This window comes from Protomyctophum parallelum, assembly GCF_964188405.1.
Source record: "Protomyctophum parallelum genome assembly, chromosome: 9".
NCBI classification, from domain to species: domain Eukaryota; kingdom Metazoa; phylum Chordata; class Actinopteri; order Myctophiformes; family Myctophidae; genus Protomyctophum; species Protomyctophum parallelum.
The window spans coordinates 37,252,317-37,271,912 of NC_139706.1; the positions used below are offsets into that span (position 1 = coordinate 37,252,317).

A 19,596-nucleotide genomic window follows, 5' to 3' on the forward strand; every position below is an offset into this window, starting at 1 on the left:
TTCAATTATTTGTATGTATTTATTGTTTTAATTACATTACATTTTTATGAAAATCCCTCAAGGCCACAAAGGTCAAGCATCAAATGTTGTTTGGCTACTTGTTTGGGAATGGCGAGCCCTGCACAAAAACAGAATATAATTTCAATCAGCAGACTGTATTCTAGAACTAAAATATTTTCAGTTTGGTCATTATGAACAGATGCAATATCATCTGAAATTAATTTGTCTAATCAAACCAATGGAAATTGTAAAGTTAAGTAATACTTACCGGTACCTTGGAAATGTTTCAGTCCGAGACATTAGACTCAAAATGAGGAATAGAAATCCCACAAAGGCAGCCAGTGTTATCCAAAATATTATAACGATAGAGTCTGCAAAGGAAAGGAGCTGTTACTGTTATTTATTATTATTACACCACAAAGTATTATGGAGGAGGGGGGGGGAGTCAATGTTCTTACATTTGTTGAACTCCAGCTTGCTCTCATCCACAATAATGGGATCAATGTAAGCCCAATAGTATTCATATTGAGTAGTAGGGTATGTGGTAGAGTTCTCCATTGTGATCTTCAGTTTAGTTACTTAGTGGAAAAAAATCAAGGTCTTCCCATCCTTTATTAATAATTCAGTACCAAAGTAAAAGAAAATGGATCGCAAAAACCTGAGGCTATTTCCAAAAGTCATGAAAACGACTGGACCATGTCAGCAGCCTCCCAGCCTTATATATGGTCGACTCTACTAGATCTAAAGTGGGGTATTCCAGCATGCAGTAATCATGTGCGGCCACAAGAGGGCCCAGTGTTCATCGTATTTCCAGCCTGATTAATAGTTACGAATTTGTTTTGTCAAATGCAACTGCCCTTTAGAAAGAAACAAGCCCAAAAAACTGAAACCCACAAAGCAGCAACTTTACAGAAAAACATGGAAAAGAAGGCATGTATGCATAGCAGAGTGCTTCTCAAATGGGGCCAGTGTTTTATGTTTTATTCATTTTTTCTCATCTTTTTTACCTAGATTTAACACAATCAACAGCCAATGAAGGTCCCCAGGAGCCCTTTTCGGGGCCTCAAACCCAGTACCGTGCAGTCCAGTTTCCTTGAAGGGGCCCTGGCCTGCAGCCCCAATGGCTAATTTAATTTGGCCATGTGTCAAGACTCAAGTATTTGACGGGATTCTCAGATTGAGACTCAAGGAGCCCCAAATTGACACACTCATTATGCCAAGAACACCCATAAGAGAAGATTCTTAGGCTCTAGCAGTAGCAGTGATTTTCAACCATTTTCATTTCAATGACCCCCCCGGTTTGACCTGAATTAGGTTACGGTCCCCCATTTCTATCTTTGGGAGTCTGGGACCCCAATGTATATTGTAAAATCAAAGTTAAATTAACTGAGTGTACACAGACCCATACATTCCAGATTCCATGGTTCCGAAATCCGAATCCTAATCCTAACTATCATTTACCTTGGAACTCCCTCAAGGACCCCGAGGGGTCCCCGGACCCCACTTTGGGAACCACTGCACTAGTATCCTTGCGTCACCAGGCTTTCCTGCACTCTAGCACCCTCAGACAGTAAATCCATGGGGCCAGTCCAATGGCGGCTCTCCTACATAGACTTCTATTGAGAATGGGGACAAAAATAGGGACAGGTCCTGGACCGGTCCGGAAGTAGGCATTAATGCATTGGACCCAGGCAACAGCCCTGCAGCTTTAAAGGGGGGATGTCACGGCCCGAGATTAACGTTGCTGATAAGGAACATCACGTGGTCTGAATGAAAACGATTTTAAACGACACGTGACTATATCTCAGGCTCTGACGTGACCTAGCATATAGTCAAGCTGAGTGGCTAGCGCACTAAAGGCTACCTGTTTTGAGGTAACTTTCTGCGTCATACTAGGTGAAATTATCATAAAAAATAAAAAAAAATCGGTCGGAAATCTTCGTTACAATGACATTGAGTTGACGTGTAAGTTTTACGGTAAACTGTTGCGTTTTCTTTTTTTCGCGTGACGAGTTCCATGCTCTCCCCGTCTCCCCCCGCTGACATGGCCTCAAACACGGCTAAGTGCTGAACAGGGCTCCGTGCTGGAGCCCTGGAGCTTCACATGAGGTTACCACTGCCTGTCTAGCGCTACAGCGCCGGGCTAACCTGAGCCCTCTCTCCCTCTCTCGACTCTCTCTCTCTCACACACACACACACACACACACAACACACTCTGTCTCTCTAATGATTAGGCCAGTTGCTGTATAGTGTTGTATAGCCTATCTGATCAGCGATCACCAGGGAGCAGCGACAACACACACACACACTCACGTCTCACACACTGCGTCTTGCATCAGCCTTCAGCGCGCATATGGACTGCCGTACGCACCGCCAGTCTCTCCCTCCGTATCTCTCTCTCTCTCTAATACTAATAATAAAACGCATCACAGCGCGACAACATATATCGGTATATCACAGTATCAGTATATATCACTGTTAACAACTTATCATATGTTGCATCAACTGCAGCGAGCAAAGGCTCTGCTCTGCTGCATCCAATAATAAATATATCAACTAGTCCAGTGCGGACTGGTCATTTCATTTGTATTGGTGCCGAGTGAAAAGCACAAGTTGCACAACCGATTGTTTTAATTCAAAGTGGTATATATATTCTGTGAAATGTGTATCGTCATTCCGTGTATACAAGCTCCAAGTGTTGTGTCCACAACTCACATGCAGCGCGTTGAGCTTGCAGATCGTCGGTGCCCCACTCGCCATGAATCCAAGCAGAGGTCTTCACAAGTAGGCTATAGGTAAAACACTGCCAGTCTGCAGCACAATGGCCCATTGTGCAAAGTGTTGAGATTTTACTTGTGCGATATTCAGATAGTCTACAACCGATTGTTATAATTCAAAGTGTTATATATTCCGTGAAGTTTATATTTTCATTTGGTGTACAAGTCATGTTTTTAATATGCCTTTATCAAATGATAGAGAGATAAGCCATGCAGCCCATTGACTGCATGTCACTCTGCCTACATGCTGACAATGTGCGCACGTTGTATTAGCCTACATTATAACGTGACATTTATTATACAGCTCGAAAATATAGCCTCTCTGCAAGCTCACAACTGGTTGTGGACACTTCTATAGGTCTGACTCTGCTATTAATTTCTGTACCAAGTCGCCAGAGCAATGGTAAAGTGTCTATCATTTTTTAATTATATGGAGAGAAAAGTCGAGAGTCGGGATCTGGAGATTGCTGACAGACAATGAAAGAAACATATACTTCCACTCACAATTTAGGTGGCTTTAGGTGGTACTTATTCCTTCATTAAAAAATATGATTGGCACCTCATAAGTGTAAATATAAAATCCAATATAATATAGCCTACAATTGAAACCTGCTACTGCAGTGATTTTATCCTGTGTTCAATGCGTTGCTGCGTTTGTGTGTGGACATATATCTCTGTCGTATGGCCAGGGATTTTTTCTAAAACGGAGGACGAAAATATCCGTTTTGCAAAAGATCCATGCACGTATAGCCTGGGCCTCAGAAGGCATGTGATGTCTTCATCTAATGAAACGATCATCTCATTAATCATTGACATAGCGTTGTTTAGGCTATAATGATCAACTTGTATGGGTGATCATTTTATGTATATCAAATATTATATTAACTCAAGGTAATTAATGCTACAGCTCTGAATATAAATGTCGGAACTGGTGTAAAATGGAGAATAAGTCTGTTGCAGTGTTGCGCACTGAAAACCAGAACAGGTACGCTCGCCCCTTTTCCAACTCACCCCCACGAAAAGTGAAGAGCGGTCGCCCTGGGATTTCGAAAAGTGAAGGCTTGCCCCAAAGCCATGAATAGCTCGCTCCCAAAGTGTGGTTATCTCGCCCCACAGCGTGGATATCTCGCCCCAAAGCACGAATATCTCGCCCCATGTTTATTTCATGTTTATTTTACCTTATTTCTCATATTAGAACCTTTAGAATCAATGTTGTTTGTCAAAGGAGAACATTTAGAACCAGTTTGTTGTTGGTGGTCAAATGAAAATGATGCATGGTACCCAGGGGGCAAACCACCCTTTTTTTAGGAAACCTGCATTTGCCATGACCTCAAAGGTTGTCCACCAGAAATAATATCTAAATTGTCAAAATTAATAATATCGAAATTGTGCTTTACCATGATTTCTACCATGAGTGTTGACTGTTTTGGCAAACACAAGCAATATTAATCCATTGGCTAATGTATGGCCCAGAAGGGACATATATCCTTGAGCTTGCATATTGTCAATATGGCTGCAAAAGAAAAGAGACAATGTCTCTTTTCTTTTTCACGTTTCACGTTTCGGGTAGGCACCATCTTGTAAATATGCACAATAAGGGTCCAGACACACCCAATAATAAAAAATAGGTATTCCATTGAGTCTCTCATGGTCAGAAACCATGAAATAGACACCAAGTTTGCATTTCTAGCTCATCTGGTTCAGAAGTTAGTGCCAAACCTATATTTTCTGATTTCCAGCAAAAGAAATTGACCGGGTTGTCCATATAGGTTGTGATCCTATGAGATATTATTTCTGGTGGACAACCTTTGAGGTCATGGCAAATGCAGGTTTCCTAAAAAAAGGGTGGTTTGCCCCCTGGGTACCATGCATCATTTTCATTTGACCACCAACAACAAACTGGTTCTAAATGTTCTCCTTTGACAAACAACATTGATTCTAAAGGTTCTAATATGAGAAATAAGGTAAAATAAACATGAAATAAACATGGGGCGAGATATTCGTGCTTTGGGGCGAGATATCCACGCTGTGGGGCGAGATAACCACACTTTGGGAGCGAGCTATTCATGGCTTTGGGGCAAGCCGCCTTCACTTTTCGAAATCCCAGGGCGACCGCTCTTCACTTTTCGTGGGGGTGAGTTGGAAAAGGGGCGAGCGTACCTGTTCTGGTATTCAGTGCGCAACACTGCAACAGACTTATTCTCCATTTTACACCAGTTTTTATATTCAGAGCTGTAGCATTAATTACCTTGAGTTAATATAATATTTGATATACATAAAATGATCACCCATACAAGTTGATCATTATAGCCTAAATAACGCTATGTCAATGATTAATGAGATGATCGTTTCATTAGACGAAGACATCACATGCCTTCTGTGGCTATTGGAGAGCTCCTATAGGATAATATAACTATAGTTGCTACTTGTTATTTTTTCCAGTGGTTCCTAAATGCTATAGTTTCTTCGAATATATCTAATCTTCACATGTTGTCGCGCTGTGATGCGTTTTATTATTAGTCCTATTAGAGAGAGAGAGAGAGAGAGAGAGAGAGAGAGAGAGAGAGAGAGATACGGAGGGAGAGACTGGCGGTGCGTAAGGCAGTCCATATGCGCGCTGAAGGCTGATGCAAGACGCAGTGTGTGAGACGTGTGTGTGTGTGTGTGTGTGTGTGTGTGTGTGTGTGTGTGTGTGTGTGTTGTCGCTGCTCCCTGGTGATCGCTGATCAGATAGGCTATACAACACTATACAGCAACTGGCCTAATCATTAGAGAGACAGAGTGTGTGTGTGTGTGTGTGTGTGTGTGTGTGTGTGTGTGTGTGTGTGTGTGTGTGTGTGTGTGTGTGTGTGTGTGTTGTCGCTGCTCCCTGGTGATCGCTGATCAGATAGGCTATACAACACTATACAGCAACTGGCCTAATCATTAGAGAGACAGAGTGTGTGTGTGTGTGAGAGAGAGAGAGAGAGAGAGAGAGAGAGAGAGAGAGAGAGAGTCGAGAGAGGGAGAGAGGGCTCAGGTTAGCCCGGCGCTGTAGCGCTAGACAGGCAGTGGTAACCTCATGTGAAGCTCCAGGGCTCCAGCACGGAGCCCTGTTCAGCACTTAGCCGTGTTTGAGGCCATGTCAGCGGGGGGAGACGGGGGGAGACGGGGAGAGTATGGAACTCGTCACGCGAAAAAAAAAAAACGCAACAGTTTACCGTAAAACTTACACGTCAACTCAATGTCATTGTAACGAAGATTTTCCAGTGAAAAAAATTTTTTTTGGTTGACACTTTCAACAATTATGAAGCTAAGTCTGACACCAAAACCACTAGCATGAGTTGATAGCCACCAGGACTGCTAACTCGCAGAGCCCAGAGGCGCTCTGCCCTTAGTCCAGATACAAGATCAATTTCATTGGTCAAATTGTGCGATCCCGACCTGATGTCATAATCCAAAATGCTAATTTTAATAGCATTATTAGCTCCCGAGGGCCGTGACATCCCCCCTTTAATGATCTTAAATCCCTTTATTTTAGATTGTTTTGTAGTAATCGTAATACATAAACATTACAGAGACTTTAGTTGTTACTGTACAATACTTTTAAACAGTTGGCATGTTGCACACATCACATGCCTACAACTGCTCCATCTCCAGGCTCCATGAACAGCGCTCGGTTTCAGGAAAGCCTGGTGACGCGACTCACGCGAGTTTAGCATCATTACCATAACCAACAGAGCATTACCCCATGACGTCACGGCGCACAGTCACGCACACTCGCACAGCACTCTGGCCTGCACTAACCACTAATGTGTATGTGCCTATGTGGAAAGGATCAGGAATAGGAGAACTAGCGGTGTTTGTAGCATTCTTACTTAGCACACAGGCAGCTGTGGACGACGTTATGTTTATAAACATCGCCTGAAGGTTGTCACCACTGGAACGACTAACGAGCCATGGATGCAGTGAACGCGTTCAACATGGAGGTAAAGTTGAAGAACGAACGAGCGCTAACAACCCGCTAGCTACAGGCTAACGTGTTCGGTGCTAACCGTGGCTTGACAGCAGCTAACTTAACAAACACATAATATTAATAATAAATGACGAGGTTGCATAGATGTTATGAAGATAATCTGTACCTTATTAATCTAAATGCCAAACTGTTTACGATATCGCCATTGAGTGAATCAATGTGGTGAATGTTGTCAGCGTGGTGTTTAGCGGGCCCGATCACGTCAGTGGCTACATAGCTAGCTAATGTTATGTTATGTATATTGATGCTTAGAAACCAAACATCCGACTAGCGTTAACGTTGCATATTAACGTTTAAAATTACGGTCTGCAATACATTATACTGTCGCACGACCGTAAAAATACGTGGTTTTTTGGGGGGGGGGGGAGGGGGTCATCGATACTCTTAAGTGAAACTACGCCATCCCCATTTCGTTTCTCGGCTCGCAGTAAACGGTGGTCAAAGGTTGACCAAGGAGCGGTTGCATAATATCATGTCTTCTTCCTCAGTGAGATAATGAAGAATTGCAACTAAATTAAAATGAATGAAAACCAAATGGTATATTTATCTGTCACAGCAGATGAAAATGAAAGAAAATAATATAAGGAGCTGGACAGAGGCCGATTGCAACGGGAACTGATCCGAAAGTTTGTGAGAAGAGAACTAGTTCCACAGGTTCAGTGTAGCCCTTTTCGGGACCCTCGGCTACCTTTTCTGAATTTTGGACGTACCCTAGGGTCCCTGATAGCTTATTCCACTCTCCATGATAGCCCCTCTCGGGACCCTACGTAAAACTTTTCTGATATTTTGTTGAGTTTTACGTTGGGTCCCTGCTCACGACTGTATTTTCGTATGGAAATTCCTATACGCGGAAGTGGAGATTCTCTCTAAAATAGGACCCGCGGCATGTGACGCCATTATTTTCCTTGAGTTATTCTGAATTCGGTAACTTTAAGTAGCTATACATCCAGCTGCGAATATCTCCTGTGGCGCGGAAGCCGTTAAGTATTTTTAATCTTTGTTTGACCGATTTGGTCGCTTTATTTCTTCTTGTTTGTTTACCGTTTATTGTACCGCCTCCCGGTGTGCGGTTGGCTTGTGCGGCTACGTCCCTGCCTCTGATCTGCTGTGTCATAGCTATAGCGCCACTAGCTAGCCAGATAGGCGGTACAATGAGGTGTCAATAAACAAGGAAGGAAAAGAAGAATCCAAGCTTCCAAATCGGGCAAACATATATTAAAAATACTTAACGGCTTCCGCGCCACAGGAGATATTCGCAGCGGCATGTATGTGTACTTATACTTTACATATTCAGAAAGCCTCACACTGAATAATATCGTCATAGAGCGCGGGGAGCAGCGAAACATGGAGTAAATGTTTTAAACAGGTGGCATGGACGACGTGGAACAGGACCCAATGCACTGGGTCGAACAAATGTCAGAAACTTCAGTAGCATTTGGGTTCTGCTTGGAGGGCTATCTCCATGATAGGACGCATATTTACCCAGTCTCTGTTCACGGAGAGCCATGGCGCCGCTTGAGTGTTGGTGAGATGTTTCAAAGATGCATAACACAGCTATAGGAGACAACGGAAACGTGTGCGAAACTGCATTATGAATTGAACAAGGTGGACCCTGTTGTAAACAAGTGTAACGCTTAATTGGGTCGTCCACTCACAGTTAACAGTCTTTGTATTGAGTTTGTGCTTGAAATTTACTGTTAGTGCAAACTGTTAATAAATATTTCAATCAATCAAAATTAACCGCTGATGCCGTTAAGTATCTTTTTTTTTTTTTAATTTAGCTTCGCTGAACGTCTCTCTCCTCTCTTCCTTATTGACTTCCCCTTGTACCGCCTCTAGCCCCTTTCGGGACCCTACATAAAGCTTTTCTGAAATTTGGACGAGTTTTATGTTGGGTCCCTGGTCATGACTATATTTTCGTATGGGAATTCCGGAACGCGGAAGTAAACATGCTCACTAAGATCCTATCTGCGGCGTGTGACGGCTTTTTTTTGCTTGAGTTATTCTGAATTCGGGAACTTTAAGTACCTATACTTCCCGCTGCGAATATCTCCTGTTGCGCGGAAGCCGTTAAGTATTTTTAATCTTTGTTTGACCGATTTGGTCGCTTTATTTCTTCTTGTTTGTTTACCGTTTATTGTACCGCCTCCCGGTGTGCGGTTGGCTTGTGCCGTGCGGTACAATGAGGTGTCAATAAACAAGGAAGGAAGAGAAGAATCAAAGCGACCAAATCGGTCAAACAAAGATACTTAAAAAAAACGGCTTCCGCGCCACAGGAGATATTCGCAGCGGCATGTATGGGTACTTATACTTCACATATTCAGAAACACTCACACGAAAACATTTCGTCAAAGAGCGCAGACAGGCCATAAACACGGTGTTTATGTTTTATGTAGTCTGCGTACCAGGTGGCACTGTACTGCAACAGGACACAATGCTCTGTCGTCAAAAAGTCAGAAACTTCAGTAGCATTTGGGTTCTGCTTGGAGGGCTATACCGCCTCATGCACCAGGGCAGGGTGGTCGGTGCAAGGCAGTAACGTGGGGACGAGAAGCAACATTTCAAAATAAAAATACTTGACGGCATCGGCGGTTTATGCAGTTTCGTACACGTTTCCGTTATAGCTGTATTATGCTGTGTTATATGCTATAGCTGTGTTATGCATCTTTGAAACATCTCACCAACACTCAAGCGGCGCCACAGCTCTCCGTGAACAGAGAGTGGGTAAATCTGTCTATGGAGAGTGGAATAAGCTATCAGGGACCCTAGGTTACCGTACGTCCAAAATTCAGAAAAGGTAACCGAGGGTTCCGAAAGGTTCAGTGTTGAACAACTCCTGTCCACTCATTAATCAATATTACTGAATTGACTGTATAATGCCAAATTCTGACTATGTGCACATTTTAGGCTATAGTTGACAGTAACTAGATGGTAGGGGTAAATATTACATAATCGGCTAATTGTAGTTATTTTATTATTTGGTCATAATAGTTTCCATGTTGAAAGATGTTCATACCTACAGTCTATGGTTCATACACTAAAACAAGCAGGAATTGCAGATCAACTATTTGCACTATTAAAACAAAAAAAAATTATTTGTTAATGTCTTCCCTGTGCACTTTTTATTTTTAAGCCTAAAAGGCAAACAGAAATAATTTATATTCATAACATGTTCCAATGCCAAAAAAAAACAGTGCATAGAAAAGCGCAATAGAAATTATTATTATTGAATAATCGTGACCGCCGTAAGTTATGCTGAACTTACACTTACCTGTACTGCAGACTTGGCAATTTTCAACACAATTTACAATTAAAATGTACACATTTAGCAGACACTTTTAATCCAGAGCAATTTACAGAAAGCAAGAACACCAGCCATTGACAATCCATTCATCCAAACAGAAAAGTCTGATCTGCTTGTATTAAACAACGTTAACTCACAAACATTGCAGCTGTAAGGAAAGCTTGAAATCCACCGTGTTATGAGATACTTTCTGTTAAGAAATTTGGTGAGTGTTGGGAGTTTGGAAGTGCTCACTGGAAGTCGCTCAACGCCCCTGCAGTGCTACCACCTGTTTTGAATTTAATTTAATGCATGAGTCAAGATTGTGATTTAATCATGCAGCCCTATAGAGCGTCGCAGTCCTGCCCCCTTTCATGACGACACCAGGCCCAGGAAATGAATCCCAATGCATTTTTCCCATAGACATTTCAAAAAGTATTTATTTAAAGACCTTTTAAGTGCCGTACGAAGCCAACTCGAGTCGTGACAAATCATGACAACACACACAATATTTTGGACCAAACAAATAATTACAAAGTGTTGTAACCTGCCGTTTTTTCTACTTTCTAATTCTTTGTTTGGCCCAAAACATTGTGTTTATTGTCATGATTTGTCACAAGAGTTGGCTTTGTCTGCGGCGTAAACGTCTCTAAATAAATACTTTCTGAAAAGTCTGAGGAAAATGAACGCGGATTTATTTTCCGGGTCTCTCGAGGGGGTGAGACTGCGACGCTCTATAGAGGGTATGCGCCATGCACGTGCATAAAGTCAATGGCAAATCGAGTGGCAAAGTGAGTTTAACAATGTTTAATACAATTTCTGTTTGGATGTGTAGCCATTGGATTTATGCGTGTGCATAAAGTCAATGGCAAATCGAGTGGCAAAGTGAGTTTAACGTTGTTAAACATTGTTTAATACAGTTCCTGACTGTCAAGGCCAGAAAGTCGTTTTTTGCCACTCAGCAGGCATTCCTGCATAACTTCCGGGTATGATGATGATATCATGCGCATACCCTCTATTAGCAGTTTTACAATCTTCATAGAATGTTTATCAAGGAAACTGAGAGCAATACTTTTTTTCTCCCAAATTCATCAGCTGTTCTCCATGATTGACTTGAAGCCTCCAATATCCCGTGCTAAGATGATGTCTCTAACAAAATCGGCTATAAAAGCTATTAAGGTAAAGTGGATATAATTTTTGTTTTTGAGAGTGAATTATATGCATATCTAAGTATTTTCTATGGCTGTTATAGGAACACGTGGTTGTATTGGTGAGATTTTATAAAACGGATTAAACACAATATTTCACAAACCAACGAACCCGACAATACATTTCATAAAACAAATAGAGGAAGATGAACGCAGTCAAAGCACTTTCTTTTCACAAAACAATGCAGAAAATAATGGCTTTTCATGAAAGATAGGCTGTTTATTGGACTCTGTTGATACTACACATCACTGTCTTAAAGTATTGACATTTGAAGGAGCAAATGTATATCATGAGATATATAGTTGAGAATCTACTGTAACTATTAATTCCTTTGCCAAAATAACATATTTAATTTACAATGTGACCAGAACTTTACCTTTTAGTGTGAAATTGGTGGGAGTTAGATTCTACCTGTTTTCAAGGCCCAATTCTGGGTAAGCACTATGGAGTAGTGTCAAAAGCAAATTTTCTGGGACTATACTACAAATTTAGTACCACTTATTTTGGGTAAGATTTTACACTATTGATAAATGAGGGCCATTAACTGTATGATTTCGGATGTGACAGTACAGTACAGTACAGTAGAGGGACCCCCTGTGAACCCCCACACGCTAACTCTGTAATTTCTCAACCGTTTCGGATGCGGGGCGGCTCGCCGGAACCAGGCCGGCACCCTGGGCGCGGTCCTGTGTGTCTGGAACTTCTGGGGACCCCCTGGGGACCTTCACACTGGTGTGTTTCTTTTTAGTTTAACATTGATTTTCTTTTCTCCATTAGCTCTACAAGCATGTTGTCCAGATTGTTGAAAAGTTCATCAAGAAGGTAAGTTTACCGGCATACCCCATCAACAATTGTCACACACACTTTAGATTTCAATATGCGGTGTAAAAATGGATGCCATGGGACTCTTTAATCTTTTTCTTTTCCTTTTTCCATCAGTGTAAGCCAGATTTAAAAGTGCCTGGGTTGTATATGGTTGACTCCATTGTTCGACAGTCCCGCCATCAGTTCGGTATTGACAAGGATGTGTTTGGACCCAGATTCTTGAAGAACTTCATTGATACTTTTCAGAATCTTTACCTCTGTCCTACGGATGATAAGGTAGTCTATTCTTTTGATGATTAACTTAAAAGGAAACTGAACACGGATAAGAAATGTCTTAGTGTGGGTATTGTATCTTTTCTTTTCAGAACAAAATTCTGCGTGTCCTTAACCTGTGGCAGAAGAATGGAGTGTATGATATGGATATCATTCAGCCTCTATTGGACATGGCCAATGGTTCCTTTGTGCCTGCTCCGTCACAAGCAGCTGCAGGTAAAGAATTGTTTAAAATATGTTAAATTAGGGCCAGGACCATAACAAGTTAATTAAGATGAATTAATTACAGACAAATTATCGCGTTAAAACAATTAACTCGTTGTATGAGTCAGACAACAACAAACCCCACACGCAAACATGAATTAACCACCAGATGAGAACGCGTTGCTTAGCCCCGTTGATGGGACATTTACATTTAAAAGGTGAATGGATGGTAGCGTGGATTAAAGCATGGTTGGCTGCAATAGCAGAGGGAGAGGCTCCATATGGGACTAACGTTCACAGCTAACCACATTAGCTTTTGTGGGGGTTTCGTTAATCTAGCCCCATATGGAACCTCTGCTATAGCTACATACGATGGCGTAGTGGCCAAATGGGGCTGCGATAGCGTAGTGGCCATATGGGGCTGACGTTCGGTTAGTTTGACTCAAGTAGGAGTTGAAAGACCCACATTCAACCCTCACTCGGCCATATGACTGGTTCTAACTAAACCGTTATGGCCTGTAAAACGGTGATGATCAGGGTTGCTGCCCCAACCCTGTGGAATGCACTCCCCAAAACTCTCCCCAGATTTCACTGTTAATGATTTTGTTCCTTCGTCTTAGTGTTTCCCCCCCCTAATAAAGTAAGTTTTAGTTGTTTTCTCATGCCTCCCCATGTAAAGCACATTTGAGTACCTGCATATTCCTCTGAGTGGAGGCCTGTTGATTTTTGGGGCCTTGGAGATTTTTGGGGGAGCATGAATGATAAATTAAAACATTAAAAGTCCATAAACTTGGCTGCAACTCGACGGATGGCTGGCATCTCTAATAGAGATAAGGGTGAAATTTTCCTATTTGCTACATCCCAAATATGAAAGTGTATGCATCTCTAAAGACATACTCAAATTGACATGGTGCATGGAAATCCATTTGCTCAAATGTATTCTGTACATGTAAAGCCACTGACTTTACAAATGTTCCTGTTTCCTAACAGTTTCAACTACTGCACAAATAGAGTCACAGCACCCTACTACTGCTGCCTCAACTGTGGCTTCTGTGTCCCAGCTGCCTAATGCTGATGCCTTAGCTGCAGTAGCACAGCTGTTTCAATCCACACAGGGACAGGAGGTGAGCCAGAAATGTGTTTGTGTTTCATTGCAACTGCTACCACTAAATGTCACGTTCGTTGCCTCACCTCTTGTTTTCACATTAGTTGCAGAAAATGCTTCAGAACTTCCAACAAGCGGACAGGTCCATGACACCTACCCATGTAAACAACATATCGGCCCATGACCAGATGCCTGCAGTCCAACCCATTTCCAACAGCACACACGCAGAACAGAAAGGCTCTTTATCCAAGGTACCAACCAGTCTTAAGTGTGTGTGTGTGTGTGTGTGTGTGTGTGGCATTTCACTCCACTTCAATACTTACTTAAAACAGTGAACGAACTGCTTTGCCAGTTATACATTTGTGTTGCTTCTCCACTGGCCAGTTATTCATCTGTGTTGCCAAACGTCAGTGGACATTTTTAATGAGCAATACAGTAAAAGTTATAAAAAAAAAAAATCACTTTCATATTTACTGTACCTTGCTGTTTAATATTTTATTTTCTACTTCTACTACTATTTACTTCATGTAAAATAATTAATTTGTGTTTTCTTAGACACTACTTGACCATTTTGATTACGATGATGAGCCAGAGGATGTGAAACATAAAGAAATCGTTGTCCAACCTCAGTAAGTTCATATTACTACGTGGGTGGCTATGTATGAGAAAATTCCATGGGCAAAAACGTGCATTTAAAATTGTTGCCCACCTTCTCTACTATAAGACCATTATTATATTATGTAATAGAGAATGTAATGATCATGAAAATACAAATTATTCTTTTGACACTTGCAGGACAGTCCCAGGAAGTGTTTTCAATCAATTTCCCGGACAGATGCCAAACATGGAGAATTTTCATCCACATATGGGAGAGACTGCCAGTAATGAGGTATTCAAATTGTTGCTCTGACATGGCTTGAAATGTAATCTCAACATAATTCTTACAAAACAATTCTGATTTGATGTTCTGCTGTTAACCCTCCTCTGATAAAAAATATCACTTAAATCTACCTGTGTCTTGAATTCTCCACAGCACTCTGGACATATGAGGCATGATGTGCCTCAGATGATGACAGATGGATACTCGTCTATGAATAAATCATATTCACACTCACCGGTAAAGCTTCAGATTTATTAAAGGTTTTGATCTAGTAATGTGAGCATCCCTGTTCCATCTGTTCTGTCTGTTAAATATCCACTTGAACCCTGGTGTCGCCGTTCTGGGGGGAAATATTCAGTGAAAATAGATGATCTTTAAGTGCTGTGAGCTTTTTTCAGCGAAGATATACGTAGAGGGGAAAAAAGGAGCGGACCAAGTATACAGTAGAGCCCTGGGAGAACCCGGTCAATTCAGTTTATGGGTTTACCTCAGTAACCCAGCCCGCGGTGCTATACACAAAAATTGTTTGACTAATCACTAATGCTCCGTCGGAATTACCATCGGATCCCTTCTTAAGCTTTATGGGGTAGAATGTGACGTGTATTCCTTTTCATTGGCTCAATAGGAGGGTTCAAGAGAAGAGTCCGCGAGGAGGGAAGGCAGGCACAGAGGATATGGTCGGAGATCCAGGTCCAGATCTGGCTCCAGGTGAGTGCCTGCGCAGTCTGGCTCCAGCCCCTGTCACAGCCATTAAAATAAAATATTCCTTCGATTCAGGGCTCTGGTGACGATATTGAAGGCACCATTTTCTTGTTTGAATATCTTATCAGCAGAAAGAAGAAGAAAAAACCTCCTGATATTTCAAAACAACAATGCCGTCAATGTTGTGCTTTGAATGTGCTTTGAATGCGACAGATTGCAGAAATATCGCACAACAACATACTTTTACCGTGACTAGTTAGCAGGTTAGCAACATGGCAAGCTAGCTGGCCAGTGCTAGCCTGGCATTGAGTGGCAACACTGATAACCTGATCACAAATGCTCCCCAAGTAGGCCATACTTTTAGCATGATTTACTATTGTGATTGGTTAGGGGCATTGGCAGTCAATGAATTAACAGATTGATGTATCCTTATGAAAAGTAATTACTGCAACAATGTATAACACAGGGAATCAATCACGGATGTTCAGTGACGTTATGTGCGTCATGGCTTAACTTCCGCTCACTTCGAGCCATTGCGTTATCATTGTGTTTCCGACAGTCTTCCGGGTGCTTCAAAACGCCACTGAGCAACTCCCATCTAAATGAATAGCGGGGGGCGAGGCTAACGCTCCGGTCTCTATCCTTTTATTACTCTATGACCTATACACATCTAAATGTGACGCGTATGTGATTATATTCACCACTCCTCTCCTCCTCCAGCTTCTATGTCGTTGATACCCTTCAGATTTTTCCACTTCTTCACTACTGTGATATAGTGTTGGGGCTCAGAGTCATTTGGGATCCACGGCTGCCCACCTGTGTCGTCTGTAAAATATAATTCTGTACAGAGATGCAATGACAGTTGAGTTGACCAAAGTTTGGCGGAGCCCTTTTGTGCCTGCTAGCACTCAAGTGCCCCCCGAACAGCTCTGGCTGAAAAGAGGAAGTCAGAAGAGGCGAGCCGAGGGTGCAGTGCAGTGTGCTGCTGTGCTGCTGTGCTTGCCCGACCTCCGCCGCTGTTTATAGAATAAAACTCATTTTGGTTGGTCAGAGGTAGGCCTGTCACGTTCACTGATGGCTTTACCATCGGTAATATTGGTAACACCCTTTTCAACCACTAGATGTCCTTAGAGTCAACACACCCAGGTCAAAACGTCATACTTCATCATGTTAGTAATAATATATCATGACTTTTCATTCATTAAAATACTCAAAAACAATACTAATAATAAACAAATAAATTCATGAAACAAGGTGCACACATTTCAGTGCAGTCACTGCAGTGCTTTTTTTGTATAACAGTCTGTACTCTGTCACAGTGCTTTTTTGCAAACTAAGTGTAACTTCTCAAGTGATCAATCAAAAGCCTCTTTAACTTTATGTTAATGGTAGTTAACATAACAATGAATCCATGATCTCATCGCATCATTCTCATGCTGTAATATAGCAGACTTGCATAACACACACATAACACAAGTTAAGCCAATTTAATTACCAAATCTAAATAATCACTCAAATGTAAAAAGAAACTATCTTAAAGATTTAATTAACGGGTGTAACTATATTCCCCACCCTAAATTCGCCCCTTTTGAGTTGGCATGCTTCAATTCACTCCGAAAACTTTTGTAGGCATTTGTAATTCCTTGTTGATACCTTGTACTGGCAGTCCAATGTGGCCAACATGTCTTCAACGCTTGATTTTCAACTGTGCCGAATGACGCCATGTCTTCGCATATGTACCTGGTCACGGCATCACCGCACACTGTCCTCCTTGTATTTAGTTTTTATTGCTCCAGCAATGGACGGCTGTGTGTGACTGTGAAGCAACTGGCATGGATTTACGCCGGGCAGCAAAACCCAATTTTGCAGCCGCAGTCTTGTGGTTCAATACCAGGTGAGCCTTTAGATTAGAGGTGTTACCTCCAGAAGCTGCCACTTCAATGAGACACAGTTTACAGACAACCTCTTCGACATTCTCAGGTTCCCTATCAGCATTAGGTTTAAAACCAAAATGACGCCAAACAAGCGATTTTGCCTTGGGCTTTGACACCAAATCCACCGCACTAGTGGCCTCTGCGATTATTGTTTGTAGTCTTCTGTAGCGTGCCCTAAACCAACTCAACTCAACCTCCCCCACTCTCGTCACGTGATACCCTTCTGTCTGTGGCTCTGACTGGGACGCAGTGCCTGCTGCAATTACACCGCCGTGAAGAGCAGGCGGTGGAGACAAGTTTGTACTGTCTAAACTACAGTCTACTTGTCTAGATATCCAACTAAACATTGATAAGATTAGCGTAGTAATTTACAAAAACGTGCAACATGGAATGGATGCAAAGCAAAAACGGTTCAATCGGTGTGCAAGTAAAGTACTTGGTGGTGTGCCTGCCCACCGGTAACGCCGGACACCGTGACGCTCTGGGGAAATTCGTTGCTGATGTGGAGCATTGCATTGACTTTGAATGAATGAAAGCGAGTTATTCGCATGAAAAGTTCGCCCCCAGTAGTGTGTAAATACCGTTAGTCTGTCCCCTAGCCCTGTTTTTAGGATTCGAGCTTCGGCAGGAATTTTCAAGCAGATGTCCGAACTATCGATTTTAATTAAATAAAAAAATTAACCTCAGAGCACCCAACCTTCCAAGCGACATTGCATAGTCTATTGGTGAAAAAGAAGTCTTGAGAACTCTAGACTTGAAAATGGCTGTTCTGCAAGGTCACAGCGCGTCATAGATGCAGATCGGATGTTTTCAGCATGATGCAACACATGAAAACGAAACTTAAAACGGCGCTTCCCGATGCAAAAATAAACAGTTTATGAAGCTTATATATGGTGCATTATCATTTCAATATATATCCATGTTAGGCCTCATGGATGTTTATTTGGGGACCGTGTTTGTGCCATGTTTGGTGCAGATTCTCTGAAATGTGAACTAATGGACATGTTGAATATGGTTTGTTCCAGATCTCCCCGGAGGAGAAGGTCAAGGTCCACGTCTCGCTCGAGGAGGACACATCATCGACGTTCTCGTTCCCGTTCTAGAGAACGCCGCAGGAGATCACCCAGGTCTCGTTCCCAGGAAAAGAAGGATAAAGAGCGTAGACAGAAAGGTCTTCCTAGTTTAAAGAACCAGTCACTCAGTGGTATGTATCAATAACATACATTACATATATTAGTACATATATTATGATAATATGTGAAACAATATGTAGGTGGCAACTGGATATTCAACCCAAAATGTACTCTGTCAGGACAATTTAGTTTTGGCTTGTGTGAACTTTCATATCATTTATAGATATTATTCTTGTCACAAAGAATATTTTGAGAAAGGTTCAGGTTTATTTGTCATATGTATAGATACAATATATATTTTTTACTCAGAGCACTCTCAGTCTTATAGACACAGGACAAAAACAAACGTCTATAGTGCAAAGAAGAACAAAACACAAAGTGCAAAGTGAAGTGACCGTGCAATACAGTTCAAGGTCAACTGTTCAGCAGCCTGACTGCCTGGGGGAAGAAACTGTTACTGAGACGGGTGGTACGAGATGTGATGCTCTGGTAGCGTTTTTTGGAAGGGAGTGGTTGGAACAGGGTATTTGCGGGATGGTTGGTGTAGATGTTGTGGAGGCTGGGTAATACTGTGCCGATGATTTTAGCTGCTGTTTTAACGGTCCTCTGCAACCTGTTGCAGTCCTGAGCGTTCGTGTTACCGTACCACACTGTGATACAGCCAGTTAAGACACTTTCGATTATACAACTGTAAAAGTTAACTAGTCCCTTTGTACTTAGGCCAAATTTTGAGGCGCCTCAGAAAGTACAGTCGCTGCTGCGCCTTCTTGAGCATGTACTCTGTGTTGAGTGACCATGTGAATGTGTCTGTGATGTGTATGCCCAGGAATTTAAAGTTATCAACTATATCGGGGGATGTGGATACCTTTGGACTTCCTAAAGTCTACAATGATTTATTTGGTCTTATTGGTGTTAAGTGAGAGGTTGTTGTACCATAGAGTTAGATCTTCTATCTCCCTCCTCTAGGCCCCCTCGTCACCGTTGGTTATTAATCCGATCACTGTGGTATCATCCGCAAATTTAATTATACGGTTATTCCCATATCTGGCGACACAGTCAAATGTAAACAAACTGTACAGCAGAGGACTGAGGCAGCAGCCTTGGGGTGCGTCGGTTCTGGTGAGAATTGTGGATGAGCATCTCTCTCCTATGTGTACACACTGGGGCCTGCCTGGCAGAAAATCAAATAGCCAGTTACAGATGGAGCTGCCCACACCAAGGCCACTGAGTTTCAACACTAATTTAGATGGTACAAT

The 19,596-nt window shown here is 42.1% G+C and overlaps 1 protein-coding gene across 1 annotated transcript in view; it reads left to right on the top strand.

Moving 5' to 3' along the window:
• The first annotated feature begins 6,561 nt into the window (after positions 1 to 6,561).
• Positions 6,562 to 19,596, top strand: part of LOC310864997 (SR-related and CTD-associated factor 4-like) — a 35,844-nt gene continuing 22,809 nt past the window's right edge. Inside the window, exons 1-12 of the mRNA XM_083773922.1 lie at positions 6,562 to 6,745; positions 11,171 to 11,254; positions 12,062 to 12,106; positions 12,224 to 12,385; positions 12,475 to 12,598; positions 13,577 to 13,710; positions 13,796 to 13,942; positions 14,247 to 14,320; positions 14,487 to 14,580; positions 14,725 to 14,808; positions 15,197 to 15,279; positions 18,233 to 18,411. Coding sequence (XP_083630048.1) covers positions 6,716 to 6,745; positions 11,171 to 11,254; positions 12,062 to 12,106; positions 12,224 to 12,385; positions 12,475 to 12,598; positions 13,577 to 13,710; positions 13,796 to 13,942; positions 14,247 to 14,320; positions 14,487 to 14,580; positions 14,725 to 14,808; positions 15,197 to 15,279; positions 18,233 to 18,411 — 1,240 coding nt within the window. The 5' untranslated portion in view covers positions 6,562 to 6,715. The remainder of the gene's footprint in view (positions 6,746 to 11,170; positions 11,255 to 12,061; positions 12,107 to 12,223; positions 12,386 to 12,474; positions 12,599 to 13,576; positions 13,711 to 13,795; positions 13,943 to 14,246; positions 14,321 to 14,486; positions 14,581 to 14,724; positions 14,809 to 15,196; positions 15,280 to 18,232; positions 18,412 to 19,596) is intronic.